General features: G+C 50.1%; 1 protein-coding gene across 5 annotated transcripts in view; it reads right to left on the reverse strand.

Annotated features, from left to right (window-relative positions):
• Positions 582-22710, reverse strand: part of CLDN14 (claudin 14) — a 79917-nt gene continuing 57788 nt past the window's right edge. For 2 of the 5 annotated variants that reach the window (XM_021068341.1, XM_021068339.1), the window contains one exon: positions 6836-8399. In XM_021068341.1, the coding sequence (XP_020924000.1) occupies positions 7631-8350 (720 nt within the window). In that variant the 5' untranslated portion in view covers positions 8351-8399 and the 3' untranslated portion in view covers positions 6836-7630. Of the gene's footprint in view, positions 1799-1984; positions 2065-2366; positions 4114-6835; positions 8490-11349; positions 12016-22710 lie in introns of those variants that run through there. The other 3 variants (XR_307263.2, XM_021068340.1, NM_001161642.1) reach the window with 3 other exon arrangements.

Below are 22710 nucleotides of genomic sequence, written 5' to 3' on the forward strand. Positions count from 1 at the left end.
CAACTAGGAACCATGAGGATTCGGGTTTGATCCCTGGCCTCGCTCAGTGGGTTAAGGATGGGTGTTGCTGTGAGCTGTGGTGTAGGTTGCAGACGTAGCTTGGATCCTGAGTTGCTGTGGCTGTGGTATAGGTTGGCAGCTGTAGCTCTGATTAGACCCCTAGCCTGGGAACCTCCATATGCCATGGGTGTGGTCCTAAAAAGACAAAAAAAAAAAAAAAAAAAAAAAAAAAGATAGTTAAGTCAAAGGAATAATTTCCACTGGAGCCCAGACTCCTGCATTTTCCCATATATAGAAAAGCACTAAATGATTATCTTGAGCTGTCCGGTGTTTTTTTTGTGTGTGTGAGATTAGCAGTAATCTTTTCTTTTTTTTTCTTCTTTTGTCTTTTTGCCTTTTCTAGAACCACTTCCTGTGGCATATGGAGGTTCCCAGGCTAGGGGTTGAATCTGAGCTGTAGTCACCGGCCGACGCCAGAGCTACAGCAACTTGGGATCCCAGCCGTGTCTGCAACCCACACCACAGCTCACGGCAACGCCGGATCGTTAACCCACTGAGCAAGGCCAGGGATCGAACCTGCAACCTCGTGGTTACTAGTCGGATTCGTTAACCACTGCGCCACGACAGGAACTCCCCAGCAGTAATCTTTGGATGTCCTACTACATGACCTCTTTGGAACAGTTCCTGGGAGCTGAGAGGCCACCCTTGCAGGCTATTGTCCTCAGTACGGGGTCCCTGAACAAAACATAACTTTCAACTTTTAGGTTATGCTTTTTTTTTTTTTTAATTTCAGTTGATAAAAAATGTAATCTTTTTTTTTTTTGGCCCAGGCCAGGGATCGAACCCACACCACAACAGCAACCTAAGCCACTGCAATGACAACACCATATCTTTAACCTGTTGAGCCACAGAAGAACTCTGATGGCAGCTGTAGTCTTTTCTTTTTTTTGCCTTTAGGCCACTCAGGTGTCACAAGGAGGTTCCCAGGCTAGGGGTCAAACTGGAGCTACAGCTGCTGGCCTACACCACAGTCACAGCAACACAGGATCCAAGCCTTGTCTGAGACCTGTCCCACAGCTCATGGCAACACCGGATCCTTAACCCGCTGAGTGAGGCCAGGGATCACACCTGCCTCCTCATGGATACTAGTCCGGTTCTTAACCCGCTGAGCCACAGCAGGAACTCCTTCCAAGGGCTTTAAGTGTTTTCAAGTCACCTGCGCACATTGCTGTACTTTTTTTTTTTTTGTATTTCCCATTGAGACTTTGGAAATCGCAAATATTTTCACATCAAATTACAGTTGTTGCAAATTTCTTAAGATGTCACTTATGCTTATTATTGCTTTGAAACTGCCTTATTTATTAGACCTTCTGCACTGGATAATGCCATTTTCTGCATCAATAAAGGAGTATGACTATTACTATGCCATAGTTTTAAAATATTTTGAAAGCATATTTCAGTATAATGGTTTCCTCTTGAAATTTTACATATTGACCATTTTTTATGTTGAAAAGTATTAATCTGAGGTGAGTACATAATCATACCCCTCTCTCATGGCATATAAAGGAGTCCCTATTCTATTGTCTAGGGAAGAATCCATAGCTAGAAATATCTTCTTCTCACAGGTTATTGCAACCTTATGGACTGGAAATGAGATTTTCTAATCTCAGTGTGTATCTTTCCACATCTGTCAGTTTCTTCCTTCCATGGAGCCGTCTTCTGCATGGTCCCGTCTTTTCCAAGCCCAGTTTCCTCATCTGTGAAACGCAGCCCATCCTAGTGCCTCCATCCTACGTTGCTATGGAGATAGAGGAGGTGATTCAACACTACTGATGGCTCCCTTCTCTCAGCTTCCAGAACCCACCCTCCAGGTTTGGTCCTCCTTGCTCACGGGACGTTCCTCATCTGACTGCTTTGCTGGACCCCTCGTCTTCCCAGCCCCTGAGTGTGAAATGCTCAGCCCTCGGCCTCCGTGACTGCTCACCTGTGTTCATGTCCAATTCGATCCTTTGGAGCTGCACGCCTTCCATCACATCCTGGGCTGAAAAGCTCCCACGTGGATCTCTGCTTGAACATCAGAGTCACATATCTAAGGGCCCCGATTGACATCTCCCCACTTGAGGCAGCTCAGACCACATGCATGGACAAAAATTTAATCTATCTCATCCGAATTCTTTCTTTCCAGCATGTACTTTTTTCAGAGAATAGTAGCCCCATTCTTCCAGTTGATTTAGTCCCAAATCTTGGCATCATTCTTTTTATTTTTATTAAAAAAATTTTTTTGGCATCATTCTTTAAGCCTCTCTCTTTCCGCCCCCCCACCCCCCGCCACACCCCACAAGCAAGCTGGCAATAAATGTTATCACCTTCAGGCACATCCAGGGCTCATCCTCCCTTCACTGCTGCTGCCTGGTTCAGGTCCCCATCTCATGCCTGGATTGCCACCATTCATGCTGGTCCCGCTACCTGGCAGTCAGAAAGCAGAGGGTCCAAGGCTGGGAGAAGCAGGTGGCATGTGGTCAAGCATGAGGCTTTTTAGGTTGTGGATCCTGGCCCCAGCATTGGTTGATTCCTATCAAGAAATGGACTGTTACACAAATTGCATGTGTGCCGTATTTTTCCAATTATTTCCATTTAGGGCAACAGCGACCGATGTGAGAGTAGGATTTGCCGGGGGATTCCAGAGACCTTTGATTTCTAAAGACTAATACCCCTGAAAGCAATTAGGGTGTGTTACCCAAGAAGGAGGACAGGTGCTTTGAGTATAGAAAGGGCGTGGATCCATTTCAGGAAGTGGTTCCCAGAGACTGGGCCTGGGACAAAGGATGCCTCAAGGGAGAAGGGTCTAGGGGCTACGCACACACGGCCATGACCATGAGGATGGATGGGCTGCAACCTGGGAGCAGCATCGGGAGGCCCCGGGCTGTGACGGCATGTACCTGGGGCGACCACAAGGACTGAAGGCTGGGCCTCCCCCTCCCCCCAAGTCCTGGGCCTCCACTAGGGCTGGGGCCTTGAGCCCTCCAACATGCAGGGGAGGGAGCAGGGAAACGTGGCTGGATTTAGACCTCTCTGGATCAGAGCCAAATTCGATTTGATTTAGGGAAGCAAAGACATACCACATTCCTTATCCCACGAGGGTCATTGTGTCATTTTCATTCATAACAACAGTTTCCTGGAAAACATCAGCGGCTGACTCATGTTTCATTTTTTTTATTCTGAAACCTTGGATTATGTGCTGTCCCTGGAAAGGAGACCGCACGTCGGTCCAACAACCTTGGTTATGACTGCCTAGTCCCAAGATCTGGGCAGAAGCAGGCATCTATCTGGTGGCCGTGGCGGTTGGGATGTGACAAAAAAGGGGGCCCTAGGACCTGAGGTCTTGTCTTGGGAGTGAACGAGAGCAAAAGAGCAAGGAAACTGGTTACTTGAAGAAAGGAGTCAAGGTTTTACGTGGATCTATTTCCTCTTTGGGGGATAGAAACTTGGACCCATGGATCTGACACCACATTTCATCGAGCCCAGCTAGGACCCAGGTAACAGAAGGCCTATAGAGTGATGGTTCTAGAAAGAACTCAATATGGTTATGACACAATTCACTTAATTATTTGGAAATAGTCTGGGAGTGAAAATACTTAGGCTATAGGTCAGGCTTAACGTATCTGCTCCCTGCCTGCCTGTCTGGGTTTGAATCCTGGGTCTTTTACTCACTAGCTCTATGATTCTTCTGGGCAAATAACTTAATCTCTGTGTGCTTTGATTGCCTCTTTTGTAAGATGGGGTTAAAATAGAATTTATCTCACTAGGTTCTCATGTATCTCAATTGGACCAAACGACTAAGGTAAAAGGCCTGACACCTAGTAAATGCCTAATAACCTGTAATTGCTATTTTTTTTCTCTTTAGGGCCGCACCCTTGGCATATGGAAGTTCCCAGACTAGGGGCTGAATTGGAGCGGCAGCTGCCGGCCTACACCGCAGCCACAGCCACGCCAGATCCTTAACCCACTGAGCAGGGCCAGGGATCGAACCTGCATCCTCATGGATGGTCGTTGGGTTCGTTTTGCTGAGCCACGACAGGAACTCCATCATCAGCATCATTAGTAGTCTTGCACCTGAGAAGGAGACAGGGACCTATTTTACCTGAGTCGTGACCGTCTTCAGAGACAGAGTTTGAAAAGAGCTATTTTAGAATGAAATGCTGCCATTTGCAGCAACATGGATGGACCTAGACATTATCACACGGGGTGAAGTCAGACAGAGAAAGGCAAATATTATATGATACCACCTACATGTGGAATCTAAAAAATAATACAAACGAATACTACAAAACAGAAACAGACTCACAGACACAGAAAAAAACAAATTTATGGATACCAAAGGGGAAAGCAGGGGGAGAGATAAATTAGGAATTTGGGATTAACAGATGTGAACTACAATCTACAAAATAGATAAGCAACAAGGATTTATTGTGTAGTGCAAGGAACAATATTCGGTATCTCATAATAACCTATAACGGAAGATATTCTGACAAAAATAATTGAATCCTTCCACTTTACATCTGAAACTAACACGATACTGTAAATCAACTATACTGCAAATTCAAAAAAGTATTTTAGGAGTTCCACAGTAGCCTAGGGGTTAAGGATTTGGCGTTGTCCCTGCCGTGGCTCAGGTTTCATCCCTGGCCTGGGAAGTTTTTCATTCCCTGAGTGCAGCCAAAAAAAGAAAAAACCGTTTCATTTTATTTTTTGGCCACGCCGGTGGCATGTGTAAGTTCCCGGGCCAGGAGTCGAACCTGAGCAGTGACCATGCTGGATACTTAACCTGCTGCAGCACAAAGAAACTCCCCAAAGCTGTTTTATATTTAAATTTGTAATTGGTCTATTAACTAGAGAAACTTCTCTAAAACATTCTAGATTGTGACCATCAAGTAAGGACTGACAGAATACCATTTTTTTTTTTTTTTAAGGATTAGCAGCTTGGCTTTATTTTATTTATTTTTAAATTTTTGTTTGTCTTTGTAGGCCGCACTTTCGGCATATGGAGGTTCCCAGGCTAGGTGTCGAATTGGAGCTACAGCTGCCCGCCTACACCACAGCCACAGCAACGCAGGATCTGAGCCGCGTCTGCAACCTACACCACAGCTCATGGCAACGCTGGATCCTTAGCCCACTGAGCAAGGCCAGGGATCGAACCTGCAACCTCATGGTTCCTAGTTGGATTCGTTTCTGCTGTGCCACAATGGGAATTCCTTATTTTGTTTTAAGAAGATTTTGGTTCTCTTCTTTATAGGTTCAGATGTGTTTTTATAACTTGAAGAGTAGGTTAAAATTTGTTGTTTCGGGGAGTTCCCGTCGTGGCGCAGTGGTTAACGAATCCGACTAGGAACCATGAGGTCGCGGGTTCGATCCCTGCCCTTGCTCAGTGGGTTAACGATCCGGCGTTGCCGTGAGCTGTGGTGTAGGTTGCAGACGCGGCTCGGATCCTGCGTTGCTGTGGCTCTGGTGTAGGCTGGTGGCTACAGCTCCGATTCAACCCCTAGCCTGGGAACCTCCATATGCCGCGGGAGCGGCCCAAGAAATAGCAACAACAACAACAACAACAACAAAAGACAAAAAAAGACAAAAGACAAAAAAAAAAAAAAAAAAAAAATTTGTTGTTTCATTATAAATAAATGATGACTTTTTGATCTAAATCAGACGGCACATCCCAGGCCTCTTAGCGTCTCTGGAGTTAGAAAGAGGCTAAAATGCATGTGGTACCCTCTCTTTCCCAACAGAGGTGACCCCTGTTGCTTGGCGACAAGAGGTCAGCACAAAATAGAAAACAAATAGGTATATGTAGGACTGTTCCTTAAACCCCTACATTTTAACGCTGGAAGGTTTTCCTCTTGCTCCATCTCATCAATGATACAGTTTATTAGATGTAACAGGTGGGGCTTAAAGGAATCAGAAGAGGGTCACTGGCTGTAAGCACATCACCGGTAAGACCCTCTGCCTGCAGGGCAAGCACATGGTGGCTGGGCTTCTGGTCCCCATCTTGGTGGCCTGGTTGGAGGGCTTGGAGGACTCAGGAGGAAGTATGAAGTCAGGGGAGCATCATCCAGGCTTGCTGGGCTGTGTCCAGCTTGGCCTCCCGACCCTTGTCTGGGAGGCTCCCCTTCCAACTCCCTGGTCCTGGGGCCCGGGTCTCACCAGGCCATGCCAGCAAGCCTGGCCACCTGGTCCCATGTCCACACAGATGCCCTGTGGGTCTCTTCCCTGAAGACAGTGACAACTGGAGCCCTGGTAGCCTTATTCCAAGACCCGTTTAGAATGGAGGGGCTTCATGTAGCAGTGCCCAGACTCAGCCCTATCCCAGGGGAGGGCCTTTTCTTTCTGTGTTCACAGCTTGAGGTTGGGACAAAGGCATGAGCAGGGCAGCATCAGGGCGCATCATGGGCGAGGCTGTGAAAGAGTGGACACAGGGCAGGACCAAGATTCCTGGGCTAACAGGGGTGGGGGCAGAGAGTGTGTGTGTGAGAGAGATTTAAATCACAGCCAGAAAGCATCATCAGTGTCCTTAAAGCAGTCAGACCTTACCTGGCCTTCCCAGCGGTTCCTTCCAGCAAAAAGAGCAGTCGGCAGCCCCTTGTACCTGCTGTGATGGCAGCTGCCATCACAGGTCTGTCCCCAGAAAAGCAGCCAGTGACGTCCTGCCCTTGAGCACGAGCAGCCTGCCTAACTGGGCTTCCTGCCAATGCCTGGAAAGCCAGGTGACCAGGCACCTTTCACTTTGTCTTTTTTTTAAACCTAATCTCCATGGGAAATGTAATAAATTGGAGTCCTTAGTAGCTTCCAATTTGTCAAGTCAGAGTTTAATATTTGTTTTATAACATGAAACAGATGCATCCTTTATATAACATTAAAATGGGGACTATTAAAATGCTATTACTTTGAAAAAAAACCCCACTATGTCTTTTTTTTTCCTTCTGACTTTTGCTGCCTTACTACGGGGGCCTCTGGCTCTCGGGTAGAAAATGACATCGTCCTTCTGTGGAGGTTTATGCCAATTATCTTTTTAATTTCGAGGAAGCCCTGTACTCCCTGCCCTGGCTGCGAGTTGAAGCCAGGATAGGGTGACAGTTTTGGGCGATGTTGCCCAGGCATCCTTTGTATGAATATCTGCCCAGCCCTCCTCTGATTTTCCTGTCCTGCGTGGGCAGAGCCCCCAAGTAGGTGGGCTGCGACCAGCATCTTAGCAGACAGAACAACAGTCTGGAAACAGGTATGGATATTGTCCATTTCATAGACAACCACATCCAAAAGGTTTATTCGTGGATTGCAAACACACCCCACTGACCAAACTCCCAAATGGCTTTTTATTCAGCGGCCACTAAGTCACCCACATAAATATATATAATAAATACAAAAACAGAAAGGTTCTTTTAAAGTCTTTGGTATATAGCGCTCTTCTCTTCTCATTTCCCCTCCTGCCCTGCGTTCTAAGCCCATGTCCTCAGGCTCCCATCATTCCTTCGGACCCCAAAGCAGCTCAGAAATGAACTCGGTGTGGGAACCTTGAAGCAGTCCGCAGGCGGGCCGGGTCCCGGCACCTCTCTGGGCCCAGGCAGGGACAGGTCCCGGCGACTCACACATAGTCGTTCAGCCTGTACCCGCTGTACGAGGCCGAGATGGCCGAGGGGGCCCGATTGTCCTTGTAGGCGTCGGGTGGCCGGTAGGCGGGCGCGGTGGGCGCGGCGGCCGTGCCAGCCCGGGGCTGGGCCTGGTAGGGCCTGGAAGGCGCCTCGTCCTGGCAGGACAGGCAGAGCAGCGTGCCGCCGATGAGCGACAGGGACGAGGAGATGAAGCCCAGGTACAGGGCCTGCCCGATCTCGAACTTCATGCCGCTGGGCAGCAGCGGGTTGTAGAAGTTCTGTACCACGTCGTTGGTGGTCCAGGAGACCGCCACCAGGCAGAGCAGGCCGGCCAGCAGGAAGAGCACGCCGCCCAGCACGGCGAACGTGGCCTTGGCCGGGGTGCCCTTGGCGCAGCGCGTGCACTTCATGCCGACCACGGCGCAGGCGCAGGCCACGCCCGACAGCAGGCAGGAGATGACCATGAGCGCGCGGGCCGCCTGCAGGTCGCGGGGCAGCGCCAGCAGCGAGCGGTAGATCTGGCACTGGTAGATGCCGGTGCTGTGCCACACGCACTCCATCCACAGGCCCTTCAGGTAGGACACGGCCGTCAGGATGTTGGTGCCCACGTGCGCTGTTCGGCGCCAGTGCGGCAGGAGGGTGGTGAGGAGCGTGCCCACCAGGCCCAGGAAGCTGAGCAGGAAGCCCAGGAGCTGCACGGCTGTGCTGGCCATGGCCTTGACGGCGGCGGTGGCGGCGCTGGCTCAGGCGCCCGCGGGAGTCCTAATGAACCGGGGAGGCGGGGCAGGGCAGGGGGAGAGGGGGGAGGAAAGGAGTTAAAGATTATCCGGGTGCATTTATTTCTGCCACCAAAACGGAGATTTCCATAGGCGGTTGGTACCACGATTAACATATTTTTAAAAATAGTTTCTGAGACTCGATTGGGTTGAAGAAGCAGCTGCCCTTCTAAGACGCTTTTCCTGGAAGGCCAGATCTAGAAGAGGTGACACCTGACATTGGCTGGCCTGTGCTTTCCAAGGACCCCAGAGAAGGGCCCTCCAGAGCCCCCACTTCTCTCAGGACTTGCCAGTTACATGTGGGAAGTTCTACCTTAGGTCTGCCCTCAGACTCTGCTGCACTTGAATCTCCTTTTGTTCTGTTTGATCAGTGAGCACTTGGGTTGTTGAATAACAAGTGGACTGATAATTGTTAAGGCGTGTGCTGCTTATGACTTAGAAAATAGCCTTAGGTTGCCTGTCAGGATGAAAGCTTCTCAAAGTGGGAGATATCCCTAGGTACTCAGAGGGAGGGGCTTAGCACCCAGGCAGGTTATGTACCTCCTTCCAGAATCCCAGCTGTGACCATAGAGATTATCCACTGACGCTAGAGACAGGAATGGCCAAGGTCATCAGCTCCTTAGGTGCTGTGGCCACAAACCAATGACCCTACCCTCAAAGCAGGGCACTTCCTCTCACACCACACGGGGCAGGGATGGGGGTGCTTGTTAGAGGATAAAGGCTGCTACCTGGCTTTCAGAAATGCAAAGAGGCAGAGCCATTTTAGAGTTTAAAAAAATTCTCACCATGGTGGGAGTTCCCGTAGTGGCTCAGTGGATTAAGAATCTGACTGGTATCTGTGAGGATGTGGATTCAATCCCTGGCCTCATTCAGTGGGTTAAGAATCTGGCATTGCCGTCGCTGTGGCGTAGGCACGCAGCTGCAGCCCCAATTCAACCCCTAGCCTGGGAACCTCCATATGCCCTAAAAAGAAAAAAAAGAAACAAACATTCTCGCCACAGTAAAATCTCAAACCCTTCTTGGGGGCAGGGACCCAGCATGTGGGCACCATGTAGTGCCAGGCATAGTGCCAGGGATACTCAGGAAATGTGGGAGGGAAGGAGAGAGGCAGGGAGGGAGGGAAGAGGATGGAAGAGGGAGAAGGAAGGAGAAAACGGAGGGAGAACAGAACTGCCCGAGCGGACACCACTAGCGCCTCTCTCCTGTCTGGATGGAGCCGGGTCAGGAGCAAACGAGGAGAATCAGGAGTCCTGGGCTCGGGGCCACCCCCGCCCCCTGGGTGAGCTGGGGCCTCTCTCTTTAAAAGGAGGAAGCTGGTCTTCATGGCCCCAAAGTGTTTTCTGGTTCTGAAGCGAGAAGAAGGCAAAGCATTTCTGCTGGTGACAAGTCACTTTATCATCCCAAACTGGTAGGAATTCAGAAGGCAAAACACGCTTTTTCCTTCTTTCTCAGATCAGAGGAAGGCTCTGCAGTGAAACGCAGGAAGCCTGCAGGGAGCACAAGTGGGTGGGGAGGGCATCTCCCAATACAGATTGTCCTGCGAGCTGTCTTTAGAGTCCCCTAGGCCCCCCGTGTCTTTAATCCTGAGTCTGTCTTAAATCTCCTCAACCTGGATGAAGGATTTGGTTGGTAACAGGTGATGCTTCCACTGGGGTCTCTACGACCATCGTGCTGGATTTAAAGATCCCCATAGGGCTTCCGTGTCTTAGCATTAGAGGGTGTCATCAAGTCTGTCCTGCTTAACAAACTCGATAACAATGAGCGTGACGCCGGGCAGGGTGGGGGTGGGGGGGACAAGGTCAGGGGTTTTACTGATGTTAAAAATGACTCTTTGCTCCAGCTGATCGACCACATGCATCTTTTTGCCAAGCTGGCTTTGCTTAGGAAGCCTTTCCTCTACTGAGCAAGCACCCCCTCTGCAGGTGTTAGGCTTTCGGGGAGCTGGTGGGGGAGACCCCCCCACGGTTCCTGCTGCCCAGGGGATGGTGGGACCAGCTGGCCTGTGGTCACTAAGGGAGACAGCAGGGCCCGCAAAGGTGGCTGCTCTGATGTGTGGGGCCAGAGCTGCTGCCACCAATCACATGGAGGTACAGGGTGTCTGAGCGGAGCTGACACCCAAAGGACCAATTTACTGGGCCAGAGTGATGCGAGGCGCTGTGCTGAGCGCTCACACACGCACTCAGTCTATTCCCCACAATAACCCAGTGAAGCTGCAACTGGTAGCACCCTGTTTGCTATGTGGAGAAATGGGGTATAGGGGATGAAAGCTCTTTTTCTGGCCTGGCTAGTATTTCCTCTTCCTTCCTCCTTTCTGAATGCACTAGGACTGAAGTTAGTGTACAGGCCTAGGCATGATGTCATTGGTATATCCTGGGGTGGGGGGCTGACTTCCTCCCTTCCCGTGACATCCTTTGCCAGGGGATCAGGTGACAGGGTGACCTTTCAGTCCCAGGCAAACCAGGATGGCCGGTTCCTCCAGGGAGCCCTCAGGCTGCAGACTTCTCCAGAAGGCCTCTGAGATCCTTCCTGGAGTGCCTGGAGGCTGCCTCCAGCCTGGTGGCTGCACTGTCTGCCCCTGGTCCAGGGCCTTCCGAGGCATCTCGCAGCTCTTGCTTGTCAAGGTCAATCATTAAGCATACGGAGCCGAAAGAATGTGGCATAAAAGCTGAGCCTGTTCGACCTTATTCAGCTGGGGAAGTGGACCAGAAGTTTATTGGACATCTAAATATTTATGGAGAGGGATGACTGCTAATTTTAGAAACCATTAGGTTGCTATATTTAAAGTCCTGCTAGAAGGATTTGCTAATTTAAGAAGTGAGTGTTAATGAGCCTGCGACTCCCAGACCCCAGCTTCCCCCCCACCTCTTCCCCGGTCGTTTCCAGCAGCTGCTACTGGTGTTAGGTCCTAATTCAACTCCCCAGCATCCACTTTTCACCTTGGGGCCATGTGATGGAAGAGCAACCTCAAATGAACGAATCTCCTTGGAAACGACGTAAAATGCATGGCTGAGGTTTTAGAAGGAACCTGCCCAAGCAGGGCCTCCCAGGAGGGGCAGCGTGTGGAGGGCTCAGCTGGCCTGCAGTTGGCTTCGCTCATGGGCGCCCCTTTTCCTGCAGACGTGCTCGTGGAATCATTTGCTGGAGAGATGTGCATCCAAGACAAATAGGGCTCTGAGAATCAAGTTCTAAAACTGGCCTTGACGGGCTGGGTGGGTGGGGCCGCCTGTAACAAGATGACGCCTTCCAGGAATAAACGGGGACCCTAGCATCTGGGTTCACAGAGCCCCGGAAGCAAACTCGGGTGGCTCTGTGGCTTAGTTGCACACGTGAGCAGGACTTAGGGCAGTGCTTCCCAGCAAATGCTTCTCAGGATGCTGTGTTTGCAGGATGTCTGGCGGAAGACATGAATGCCAGGGAAGCTTGAAAAAAGCTGGTAACTGAAGGACTTCTCATTGCTGGTAATATGCAAATGTACATGGAGAATCTCCCAAAAAAGTCTCTTGTGTGGCATTTCCTAAACTTCTTTGACGAGGGACATCTTCTTGTGACTTTGCCAGAGTTTAAATTCAAATCACGTTGGCAAGTGGACTCAGAGAATATGTCTGTTGAAAGTTTAATGGAGCAATGCGATAGGGTGATTAAAAAGAGAGAGAGATAATTTTGGAGCTCTCGCTGTGGCACAATGGGATCAGCGGCATCTTAGGACCGCTGGGACGAGGGTTTGATTCCCAGCCTGGCACAGTGGTTTGAGGATCCGGCATTGCCGAAGGCAGCTGTGTCTCTGGTCGAGACTGTGGAGCTCCATATGCCTCTGGGTGGCCAAAAATGAAGAAAACAAACTGATTTGAGGGAGGGTTGAATTAGCACGAAGAGTAAGGCCAGTAAGATGCTCTGATGAGCCCTCAGTAGTCTCAGAAAACCCTGGGGCTGTAAACCAATGTGAAAATCTGCCAAGGGCAGCTGTAAAAAACCCCACAGCTGCTGTCGGCCCCTTCCACTGGAACTGGTTTTATGAGCACCAGATCTGAAAGGCCAGGTTTTTTTTCTTTTCCATATAAACTTTTGTCTCCTTCCTCTGTTGTCTATGAGCTACATTTTTTTTGAAAGGAAGGAATAATAAAAAAGTCAGGAATCTACAGCACATGGTGGATTTTTTTCCCCAGGGAAAAAAATCCAGGCAGGACCCCAGCTGTGTCAACTTTGGAGCTTGACCTCGGAATCAGGCGGCGTTTGGACAGCAGTGGCCAGTAAGGACAGCCTGGCTGGGACAGGGTACAGATGTGGTGTTTGCCCTGCCCCTGCTTCTTTACGGCTCTGTGTCCCTCGGCCCCTGCTATGAAGAGTTCTCCTCTGGACACGTGTGTCCTTTGTCCTTTCCAGCCACACAGCTGAGCGCCCTGTCAGTCTTTGAGTTGGGGGTGTGTGTGTGGGGGGGTGCCGGTGGTATGTGGGGAGGCAGGACCCCAGCCAGGGTGTGGAGGGTCTTCACCCAGCACCACTAGGGCCTTCCTGCCCCGGGGGGAGGAGCTGAATGATCTGGCCTCTTGCACCTCATTTCAGCTTTTTATTATTAGTATTTTTATTTATTTATTTTTTATTTTTTAGGGCCATGCCTGCGGCATCTGGAAGTTCCCAGGCTAGGGGGTGGATTGGAGCTGCAGCCACTGGCCACAGCCACAGCCACACAGGATCCGAGTCGCATCTGTGACCTACATCACAGCTTGCAGCAACGCGGAATCCTTAACCCACTGAGTAAGGCCAAGGATCGAACCTGCATCCTCATGGATCCGAGTTGGGTTCGTAACCCGCTGAGCCATGAGAATGCCCTCATTTCAGCCTTTGACTGCCCTGCAGTTGGAACAGCTTTAGAGCCCACTGGGAAAGGGGCCATGCAGCGTGGGGCTGCCCCCTGGTCCCCTGACCATGGCATAGGGGCCGCTGTTGAACTGTGTTTCTTAGAGCTTTCTTGGCCTGTGAGGAAGGTGCCTTTAAAGGAAGGTGGTCATTGGACTTTGAGAGAACGTGGAGTTGCCTCGACTTTGATGTTTAGCAATGGAAGGACATGTCTGGTTCAAAAACTGTCATGTTCTCCCTGTCACTCCAGCCAGACGTCATTATTGTTTGGAGATTTCCTAGATGCTAGACCTTGGGAGTGAAGGATAAACTCAGGGGAAATTTCAGTTCATCTCAATGAGATGCTTTAGCAAAACTACCCAACGGGAAAAAAAAGAAAAAGGCCTTTTATGCTATATCAGAGTGAAATAACTCCAAATAGTAATTCCGAAATAATGTTTAACATTCCTAAATTACATATTTGTTTCTTTTCTTTTTCTTTTCTTTTTGGCCGCATCTGTGGCATGTGGAAGTTCCTGGGTCAGGAGTCACAGCAGCAACCCAGTCTGCTACAATGATAATGCCAGGTCCTTAACCCACTGAGCCACCAGGGAACTCCTGGATACCTGTTTCTTGATAATGTGCAAAGCAAGTGGATCTCTTTTCTGGAAGCTTAGGTATGCTCCAGAGGTCCTATTTGAGTAATCTTCTTTATATACACATATAAGAATTATGAGACAGTGATCAAGCACTACCTTGGAAAAACCACTTCACATTCATTTAGGATGGGCTGGACTGTGGGTTTCTTGGCTCTAAAAATGTAGTTTCCTTCATTATTTTTCCAAGCTTTCTGTAACTTTCCTTGGGTTATTTTTCACACTGGCAGGCATCTATATTTTAAACTGATGAGCGCTTCTATGCCACCTACATACAGTGTGGAAGGACTGCAGTCTTTCCATAAGAGGCAGAGACAAAAAAAATTGTATAATGAACTTATGCCTGCCAGGAGAGCTGGGGCTTGCTAAAATTCTTCAGGCGAACCAATGTGAAATATCTTGCCCAGATCACATAGAAATGACAATTTATAGATTACGGTTTCCCCTCTCTTTTAGATGAGTAAAGAAAAAGCTATTTTTCCTAACAAGAGCGGGTTTGGGGGGGGGAGCTTGTGTTAATACAAATGAAAATCACCGTATATGGTTCAGTGTTTGCTGAGGCCGTTTTCAACTCAGTGAGATTGAGCAAACTATTGATTTAGTGAAAACTACAAGCTGAAGTTACCAGGACCGTAAAAATTCGAAGTCATTTTCCTGGGAGGCATTATCTCTGTAATTTCAACTCACCAAATTCATTGGAATTCATGAGAAATGCAGTAGATCAACATGTTCAGACAAATGATTGAATTTCATTTAATAAAATACCTGGGTGCCTTTGCATAGGCTTTTTTTTTTTTTTTTTTTTCTTGACAAGATAGGTATGTAGGTTGGCTATTTTTCCCCCCCAGGGGACAGGTAACCAACAATCTACTGTATAGGAAAAATATTAGGGAAGTACCCCCCCCAGGTTATAAGGTTATTTTTCAGAAGTGTTAAATGATGATTAGATGACTAATAAAGTGTTTGCTAGGAAAGCTTTATATAGGGTATTGATGGGGTACATTGTGTCTCCCCCCAAAAAACTGTGCTGAAGTCCTAACCCCTAATACCTCAGGGGTTTGACTGTATTTGGAAATAGGGTCACTACAGATGTAATTATTTAGTTAAGATGAGGACATCTTAAAGATGGGTTAGATCTCTAAACCAATAAGACTGTTGTCTTTTTTTTTTTTTTTTTTTTTTTGTCTTTTTGCTATTTCTTTGGCCGCTCCTGCGGCAGATGGAGGTTCCCAGGCTAGGGGTTGAATCAGAGCTGCAGCCACCAGCCAGAGCTGCAGCCACCATCCAGAGCCACAGCAACGCGGGATCTGAGCCGCGTCTGCAACCTACACCACAGCTCACGGCAATGCCGGATCCTTAACCCACTGAGCAAGGGCAGGGACCAAACCCGCAACCTCGTGGTTCCTAGTCGTTAACCACTGCGCCACGACGGGAACTCCCAAGACTGTTGTCTTTATGGGGAGTCGGCCATGTGAAGACAAAGAAATAGAGAAGATGCCACATGAAGATGGAAACGGAGACTAGACCGAGGCCACCACAAGCCAACGAACACCAAGGATGGCCAGTCGTCACCAGAAGCTGGGGGAGAAGCTGGGTACAGACCCTTCCTCATGCCCTTGGAAGGAACCAACCCTTCTGACACCTTGATCTTGGACTTCTGGCCTCCATTACTGGGAGGGAAGACATTTTTGTGGTTTTAAGCTACCCAGCTTGTAGGACTTTGTCATAGCAGCCCTGAGAAACCAATATGGGGGACTTCGAGAGTTACAGAAAAAAAACAACCACTCATGTCTGAATATGAGATGTGGGTCCCCTCCCAGAGCAAGCACCGAGCATAGTCTGATGGCTTCAGATCTGCCACGGAAGACAGCAAGGCAGTGGTTAGCTTCAAGTCCCCAGCTGTGGAGGACAGAATCCAGGGGGAGGGAAGGAGGCGCTCAGCGGGCCGTCCAGAGTTGTGGAAACCCAAGAGTGAGTGCCAAATACAGTGAGTAACCTCTGTGGCAATCAGATGACTCAGCTTCTCCAGATTGGAAAAGCATATGAGTATGCTGATCCCCCAAAGACTTTGGGGGGCTCAGTTCTGCACTTTGTGTGTAATTGGCAGGCCTGCACCCAGAGACACAGCTGACCTTTTCAGGCTGGATGTCTGGTTTTCTTAAATCAACATGTCTTGGTTTCATAGACCATAAAACCCCCAATTTGGGATGCAGGCCAGGTTGGATAAGGCAGCTCTGATGGTCTCCCAGGCTTCCCTTGGAAATCCAGTGGAACGCAGGGGGACGTCCCTTTAGGATGTCCCTCCAACCTGAAGTGGAAGCAAGCAGCAGGACTCTGTCCCGGCTAGAACCTCCGAGGAGGAGATAACCAGGCGATACACTTGGGAAGTCCGTGAAAATGATTTATTTGAGCCTGAACTGGGATTATACTGCAGTGACTAAAAAGCAGTGTCCAAGGAAAACATAAGATGAGGTCGACTCATGCTCAATAAAATGCAGCTCAAAGTGATGTTTAGTGCCCATGCTCTGTACATTTGGCCTTTGGAGCCCAGCTGCCCTGATGAAGAGTGAACACAATCACAACTAAATGTCCTGAGGATTGGTGACGTGCCAAACATGCACTCAGTGCTTCCACTGGCCTTGACGTATTTAATCCTTCAACAAATCTATGACGTGCAGGTCATTGTCCTCATTTACAGATGGAGAAATGGAGGCTCAGAGAGGTTAAGGAACTCGTCCAAGGTCACACTGGGCTGAATCAGGGAGACTAACTGGGGGAGTCCTGGGATCATCCAGGTGAGAGATGCTGGCAGTGACGAAGGTGGATGGTGAGAAGAGGTCAGTTCCTAGATACATTGGCAGATACATGGTTTGGCTGTGGGGTGTGAGAGACAGGTGTCAAGCATGGCCCCAAGGTCTCCCATACCTGGAAGAATGGAGCTGCCATTTATGGAGGGGGAGACTGTGGGAGGATCGGGATTTGGAGGGTGAAGGGCAGACAAGAGCAGTTTAGCTTTGGAGATGTTGGGTGGAGAAGCTTTCACTGCCTGGTGGGGGAGGGGGATACTGTGGTTGGATGTATAAGAATGGACAGAGTTCAAGGAGCGCCCAGACATGGAGAGGTCCACTTGGGACTCAGCACAGATAGAGGATTGAAAGCCATGGGATTGGGTGAGAGACCCTAGGGAGTGAGTGTAGACAGGAGAGAGCAGGTGCCTGATGACTGATTCCAGGAACCCTCCACCATCAGAGGTGGCATGAAAGGAGGAGCCAGCTGTGGGCTGGGGGAGCAGCCAGGGGGGAGGATGCCCTCCCCTGCCCCCCTGAGGGAGAGTGGAATCAGAGCAGAGCTTCAGGATGGAGGGAGTGACTCACTGTGTCAAGTCATCAGGTAAGTCTTGTCATCTGAGCACTGAGAAGTGGTGGTCAGATTTCGTGACATCAGGGACATTGACCAGCTCGGTTTTGGCAGAATGATAGGAGTGGGTTCAAGAGAGAGCTGGTTGTGATGGTGATGATGGCTGTACAACTCTAAATATAGTAAAATTCACTGAATTTTAAAAGGAGGGAGAGAGAGTCGGGATGGGATGCAGCAGATAATGAACCCAGAAAATTCATTTAAAGACTTGGACCATTGAGGAAAAAGAGGCAACAGTTGTAGGATGGGGGGGGGGCTTCTTCTTTTTTTGTATTTTCTAGGGCCACATCTGCAGCATATGGAGGTTCCCAGGCTAGGGGTCTAATCAGAGCCATAGCCACCTGCCTACGCCACAGCCACAGCAACGCAGGATCCGAAACCCACAGAGCAAGGCCAGGGATCGAACCTGCAACCTCATGGTTCCTAGTTGGATTTGTTAACCCCTGAGCCATGATGGGAACTCCAAGGATGGGGGTTCTTAATCTGTGGTCCAGGGCCCATAGAATTTAGGGTACCAGTCAACCTGGATGGGAGAAAAAGCTGCTTGATTTATTTCATCAGCCTCTCCCGAAAATGAGCATGTCCCGCTGTTAGGAAGAGAGGTAGCCCCTGCAGCGATGTGACCAGTGCCAGTGACTTGGTCACCAAAAGGAATCGCTCTTGGTTTGCACTGCTTTACAGGTGTGGCAGATACCTGGAAAGGTCATTTGCCATCACTGCTACTTCAGAACTGGAGTAGTTCTGAGACCCCTGCTAGGTCTGCTCAGGTAACACATTGATGGAGAAGCACATAAATGACTATGAACAAAATGGCTTTGAAATATTTCGATAACTGTATCAATTTAATTTGCATCCTTTACAGCCCAGTATATTATTATTTTGCTTTTTAGGGCCACACCCATGGCATATGGACATTCCCAGAGCTCCAGCTACCAGCCTGCACCACAGCCACAGCAATGCCAGATCCAAGCCTCAACCGCAACCTACACCACAGCTCACGGCAACGAGAGATCCCTAACCCACAGAGTGAGGCCATGGATTGAACCCACATCCTCATGGATACTAGTCAGATTCATTTCCCCTGCGCCATGACAAGAGCTCCCATCCTGTATATTATGTTACACACTTAAAAATATTCTTCGATACAACATCGTAAGTCCACTCTACTCCAAAAAACTTGAATTTTAAGAAAGTACCATTTAGAGAATAGGCTTCACTAGCTGGCCGACGGGATTCAAGGCAAAACAAACCATGTGTCCAGCAAACATCAGCAGCCTCAACATCACAAACCACAAACAAAACAGTTAAGGCCCCTCTGCCAATGGGATGTGTGTTCCAGAGAGGGTTTCCGTGTTGTTTTGTTGTTGATCTGAGGAGGAGAGAAACTGAAGCAGGGCTGCCTGCCTTTGGAAATGATCCAGTAAGAAGGCAGACGTTAGTGACGTGGGGAGGGATGTCCTTTCACAGAGGACAGGGGGGACCCTGCCCCTTGCCTGGAGAGGCCGGCTCAGACCAGGGGGCAGGCCGGTGGAGGGAGCCTGGGACGGATGGCCGTGGGCACAGGCTCCCCTGTCCCAGTTTCCTCGGGGAAGGTGGAAGCGGTGTGCTATGCTGAGAAGGAAGGAGGGGGACACGGTGTTGAAGATTTGCGTGGAGAGAGAAGGGGCACCCTGGTCCCCTCAGGGAATGGGAGCGCAGTGGTCTAAGACAAGGTCAGCAGCAGGTGCCCTTGTGAAGCGAGGGGTCGTGGAGGCTCAGTGACCATCAGTCACCGGGCAGCCTTCTCCAGCTTAGTCAGCAGGACCATGTGGGCCCCCGCGTGGGCAAAGGGCTGGACTGGACTCGGTGGGATTTTTCTAGGAGAAATGATGGAGAGAGGGGAGGGGTGATGGGTGTGTACACGGAGGAGTATGGGTAGTGGTGGATGATGGGTGGGGCGGGGTGGGGGGGGTGGGTGCAGAAGGACAGGAGATGGTGGCCGGAGACTGGGACACGGTCACTGCGATCATGCTGGGCAATGGCATGTGCTAAAGAAAAGGTGGGGCCCCCAGGGTGGGTGGAAGGAAGGGCTGGGGAGGGAGGAATGGTGGGAAGGAACCACCACGGAGTATGTGGAACAGTTTGTGATCTGGCCGTGTCACCCTTGTTTGACAAGTTCCATCTCCCTGATTCTCATTTTCTGCCCGTGGAGGTGAGAGAGAGAAACAGGGCGGGAAAGAGGAACAGCACAGAAGCTGCACGTGTGTGTGAAGTACCCTCGTGCTCGTGGCCAGGCTGATCTTGGCGTGGCTCTCAGGTCTGCCCTTTGCATCTTTCATCCACAGGAATCATATTTGCATGGAGCCGGGAAATGTACACACCAGGCTGGTATGTGAGACCTCGGGTCCCTTGACCAATAAATTTCGGGGCAGGTCTCTGTGCGAAGGGAGCTTCTGGGGGCAAGGGGTGTGCTCTGCTCTGGTCCCACCCTCCTGCCACCCCTCCGTGCCTCCCAACTTCCCAGTTCTGTATATTCCAGCCACGGAACCTGAGCTCAGCGGCTCCCCACCCTTCCGATGGGTCAGCATCCCTTAGAGAGCTTTTAAAAGACCCCGACACCTCAGACACTCCAGAGAGCATGATTCATCGACTGGGGTGGGGTCTGCACAGGGAAACTTTTTAGCCCTGCCCCCTCCCCCTTAACCCACTGAATGAGGCCAGGGGTCAAACCTGCATCCTCAGGGACACTGTGTCTAGTTCATAAGCCACTGAGCCACAATGGACCACTGAGGACCACTGCCTTAATTCATGTGACTTGGAAAGGTCCTATCAGGAGCTATAAAAGAGCTTGAAACTGCATAGCCAAGAGTCCCAGTACAAATGTCTGTTCTGCTTGCTGGCTCTGCTGGTTGACTCTGGGCTTCTTCTGGGGTCTCCCACGATGGGGACAGTTGTGCTTGTCGCTGTCCCCCAGTGTTATCTGATATACCCACAAGCCTTCGTGCTCACATGGCCTCTGCATTAGAACCACCCTCCACCCACGAGTGCAGCCGGTCCTGAGTCCCACACCCTCGCCACCCATCCTTGACCCTGTACCTTCGCCTGCCCCGCATTCCTTAACCAGCCACGCATCTGGAAAGAGGCAGTTTCCTATTCACCCCTCCGCCGTCTGGCTCCTGCCTTCCCAGCACCCCACCCCCTCACGCCACCCCCTCTTATCACCCAGGTCCTCTTTCTGGGACCCCAGCCCCTTACAGGCACTCAGCCTACCTCATGTATTAATGCTGGCCAAGAAGTGTCCCCCCCCAGGGCATTTATATTTTCCTGGATGGCCCTTGAAAACAAAACTCTTCTTGGCCCCCAAGAATGATACTCGCAGCGGTAAGGACATGGCGGGGTCAGTCCTGGGTGGAGGCTAGTGCTACTTCGATGTGTGTTTTACAAACATGTACAAAGTTTAGACTGAATTGGCTCAGGTCTGAGATGTCAGAAGTCCTACTAAGAGAATGATGAATGCAGATGAAACCGTGCAAAATGAAAATGTAGGCCCCTTGTTCAACACTTATGAATAATTTCAGGATGGCAACCGCAACACATCAGACCAAGCCGGGCTGGTCCTAGTGCATCGTCCTGTGTAGCCGGCAGGTGGCAGGCCCGTGAAGCCATCCTGCTCCTTAGCAGACCTGAGGACTGGACATGGAGATTCTCCTTACTTAAACCACAGAGTACATCTAGGTTTTAGTTGTTTTTTTATTTGTTTTTCTTTTTCTTTTCAGGGCTGCACCCGCAGCATATGGAAGTTCCTGGGCTAGGGGCTGAATTGGAGCTGCAGCGGCCAGCCTACACCACGGCCACAGCAATACTGGATCTGAGCCTTGTCTGTGACCTACACCACAGTTCACAGCAACGCTGGATCCTTAATCCACTGAGCGAGGCTGGCCAGGGGTGGAACCTGCATCCTCGTAGATACTAGTTGGATTCTCAACCTGCTGAGCCACAATGGGAACTCCAGAATATATCTAGTTTGAATGGAGTAAGAGACACTTGTGCAAGCTGTTCTGCAGAATCAAAAACTATGGGGAGTTCTCACTGTGGCCCAGGGGAAGTGAACTCTACTAGTATCCATGAGGATGTGGCCTCGCTTAGTGGGTGGAGGATCTGGTGTTGCCGTGAGCTGTGGTGTAGGTCGCAGACGCAGCTTGGGATCCCCCATTGCTGTGGCTGTGGTGTAGACTGGCAGCTGTAGCTCCGATTCAACCCCTATCCTGGGAACTTCCATATGCCACAAGTGCAGCCCTACACAGCAAAAAAAAAAAAAAAAAAAAAAAAGAGAGAGAAATCAAAAACTATGGTTGCCTAGGTTTCTTTTTTTTTTTCTTCATTCAAGTGTACCCCAGATGCCTCTGCAAATTTCTGCCAAGGAGGAGCCTTTTGAAAACAAAGCTATTGCTGGTCTCCTGTGCCCAAGAGAGGCCGCCAACAGAAATAGACCTGGGGTTTTAAATCCCAGCTTTCATTTCTCTCTTGTTCCAGGGAAGCTGTAGGGGTGTGTGTGTGTGTGTGTATGTGTGTGTGTGTTGGGGAGATGACCATCCAAGATGGGGGTGAACTGCTGTCTCTAGGGGGCTTGCTTCTTCAAGCCAAGAGACCCTGCTTGCCCCCCTCCCTGCACCCTGGCGGGCCCCCCCCCCCCCCAGCCCCAGAAAGAGAAGAGGATGAGGAATCCTAGCTTCTCCCTTCTTGCCTTCACACACTCACCCCGTGGGGGAGGCTTTCTTAGGCAAGTTCAGGGCACCCTCGCAGCAAACAGCCCCCAGTGGAAAATTCCTGTGCATGGCAGCTGTTGGTGGCCAAAAGCCTATGGCCCTGGCAGCCGCTCGTCCTGCCAGCGGTGTGAGGACTCGCCTCCACTGAGTGGAGATTATGAAGATCAGCTGGAGGGAAGGAGGTTTGAGTTGAAAAGCGCCAAGAATCACTCCCGAGCTGGCGAGAGTGACTGTCTGGTTTTTAAAAAAGACATCGGGAGAAGCCCTGAAAATAGGCTTTTAGACTTCTTGTTCTGTGCCATGTAAGACAGTCCCTGATAGAAGCGGAAAAATGATGCTTTTTTTTTTTTTTTTGCCTTTTTGCCTTTTCTAGGGCGCTCCCGCGGCATATGGAGATTCCCAGGCTAGGGGTCGAGTTGGAGCTGGAGCCACCGGCCTGCACCAGAGCCACAGCAACACAGGATCTGAGCCGCGTCTGCAACCTACACCACTGCTCACAGCAATGCTGGATCCTTAACCCACTGAACAAGGCCAGGGATCGAACCCGCATCCTCATGGTTCCTAGCTGGATTCGTTAACCACTGAGCCACAATGGGAACTCCGAAAAAAAGATGTTTTTGAAAAACAAAAATGGACATATTCAATG

The sequence above is a fragment of the Sus scrofa genome, chromosome 13 (assembly GCF_000003025.6).
Source record: "Sus scrofa isolate TJ Tabasco breed Duroc chromosome 13, Sscrofa11.1, whole genome shotgun sequence".
Classification (NCBI taxonomy): Eukaryota; Metazoa; Chordata; class Mammalia; order Artiodactyla; family Suidae; genus Sus; species Sus scrofa.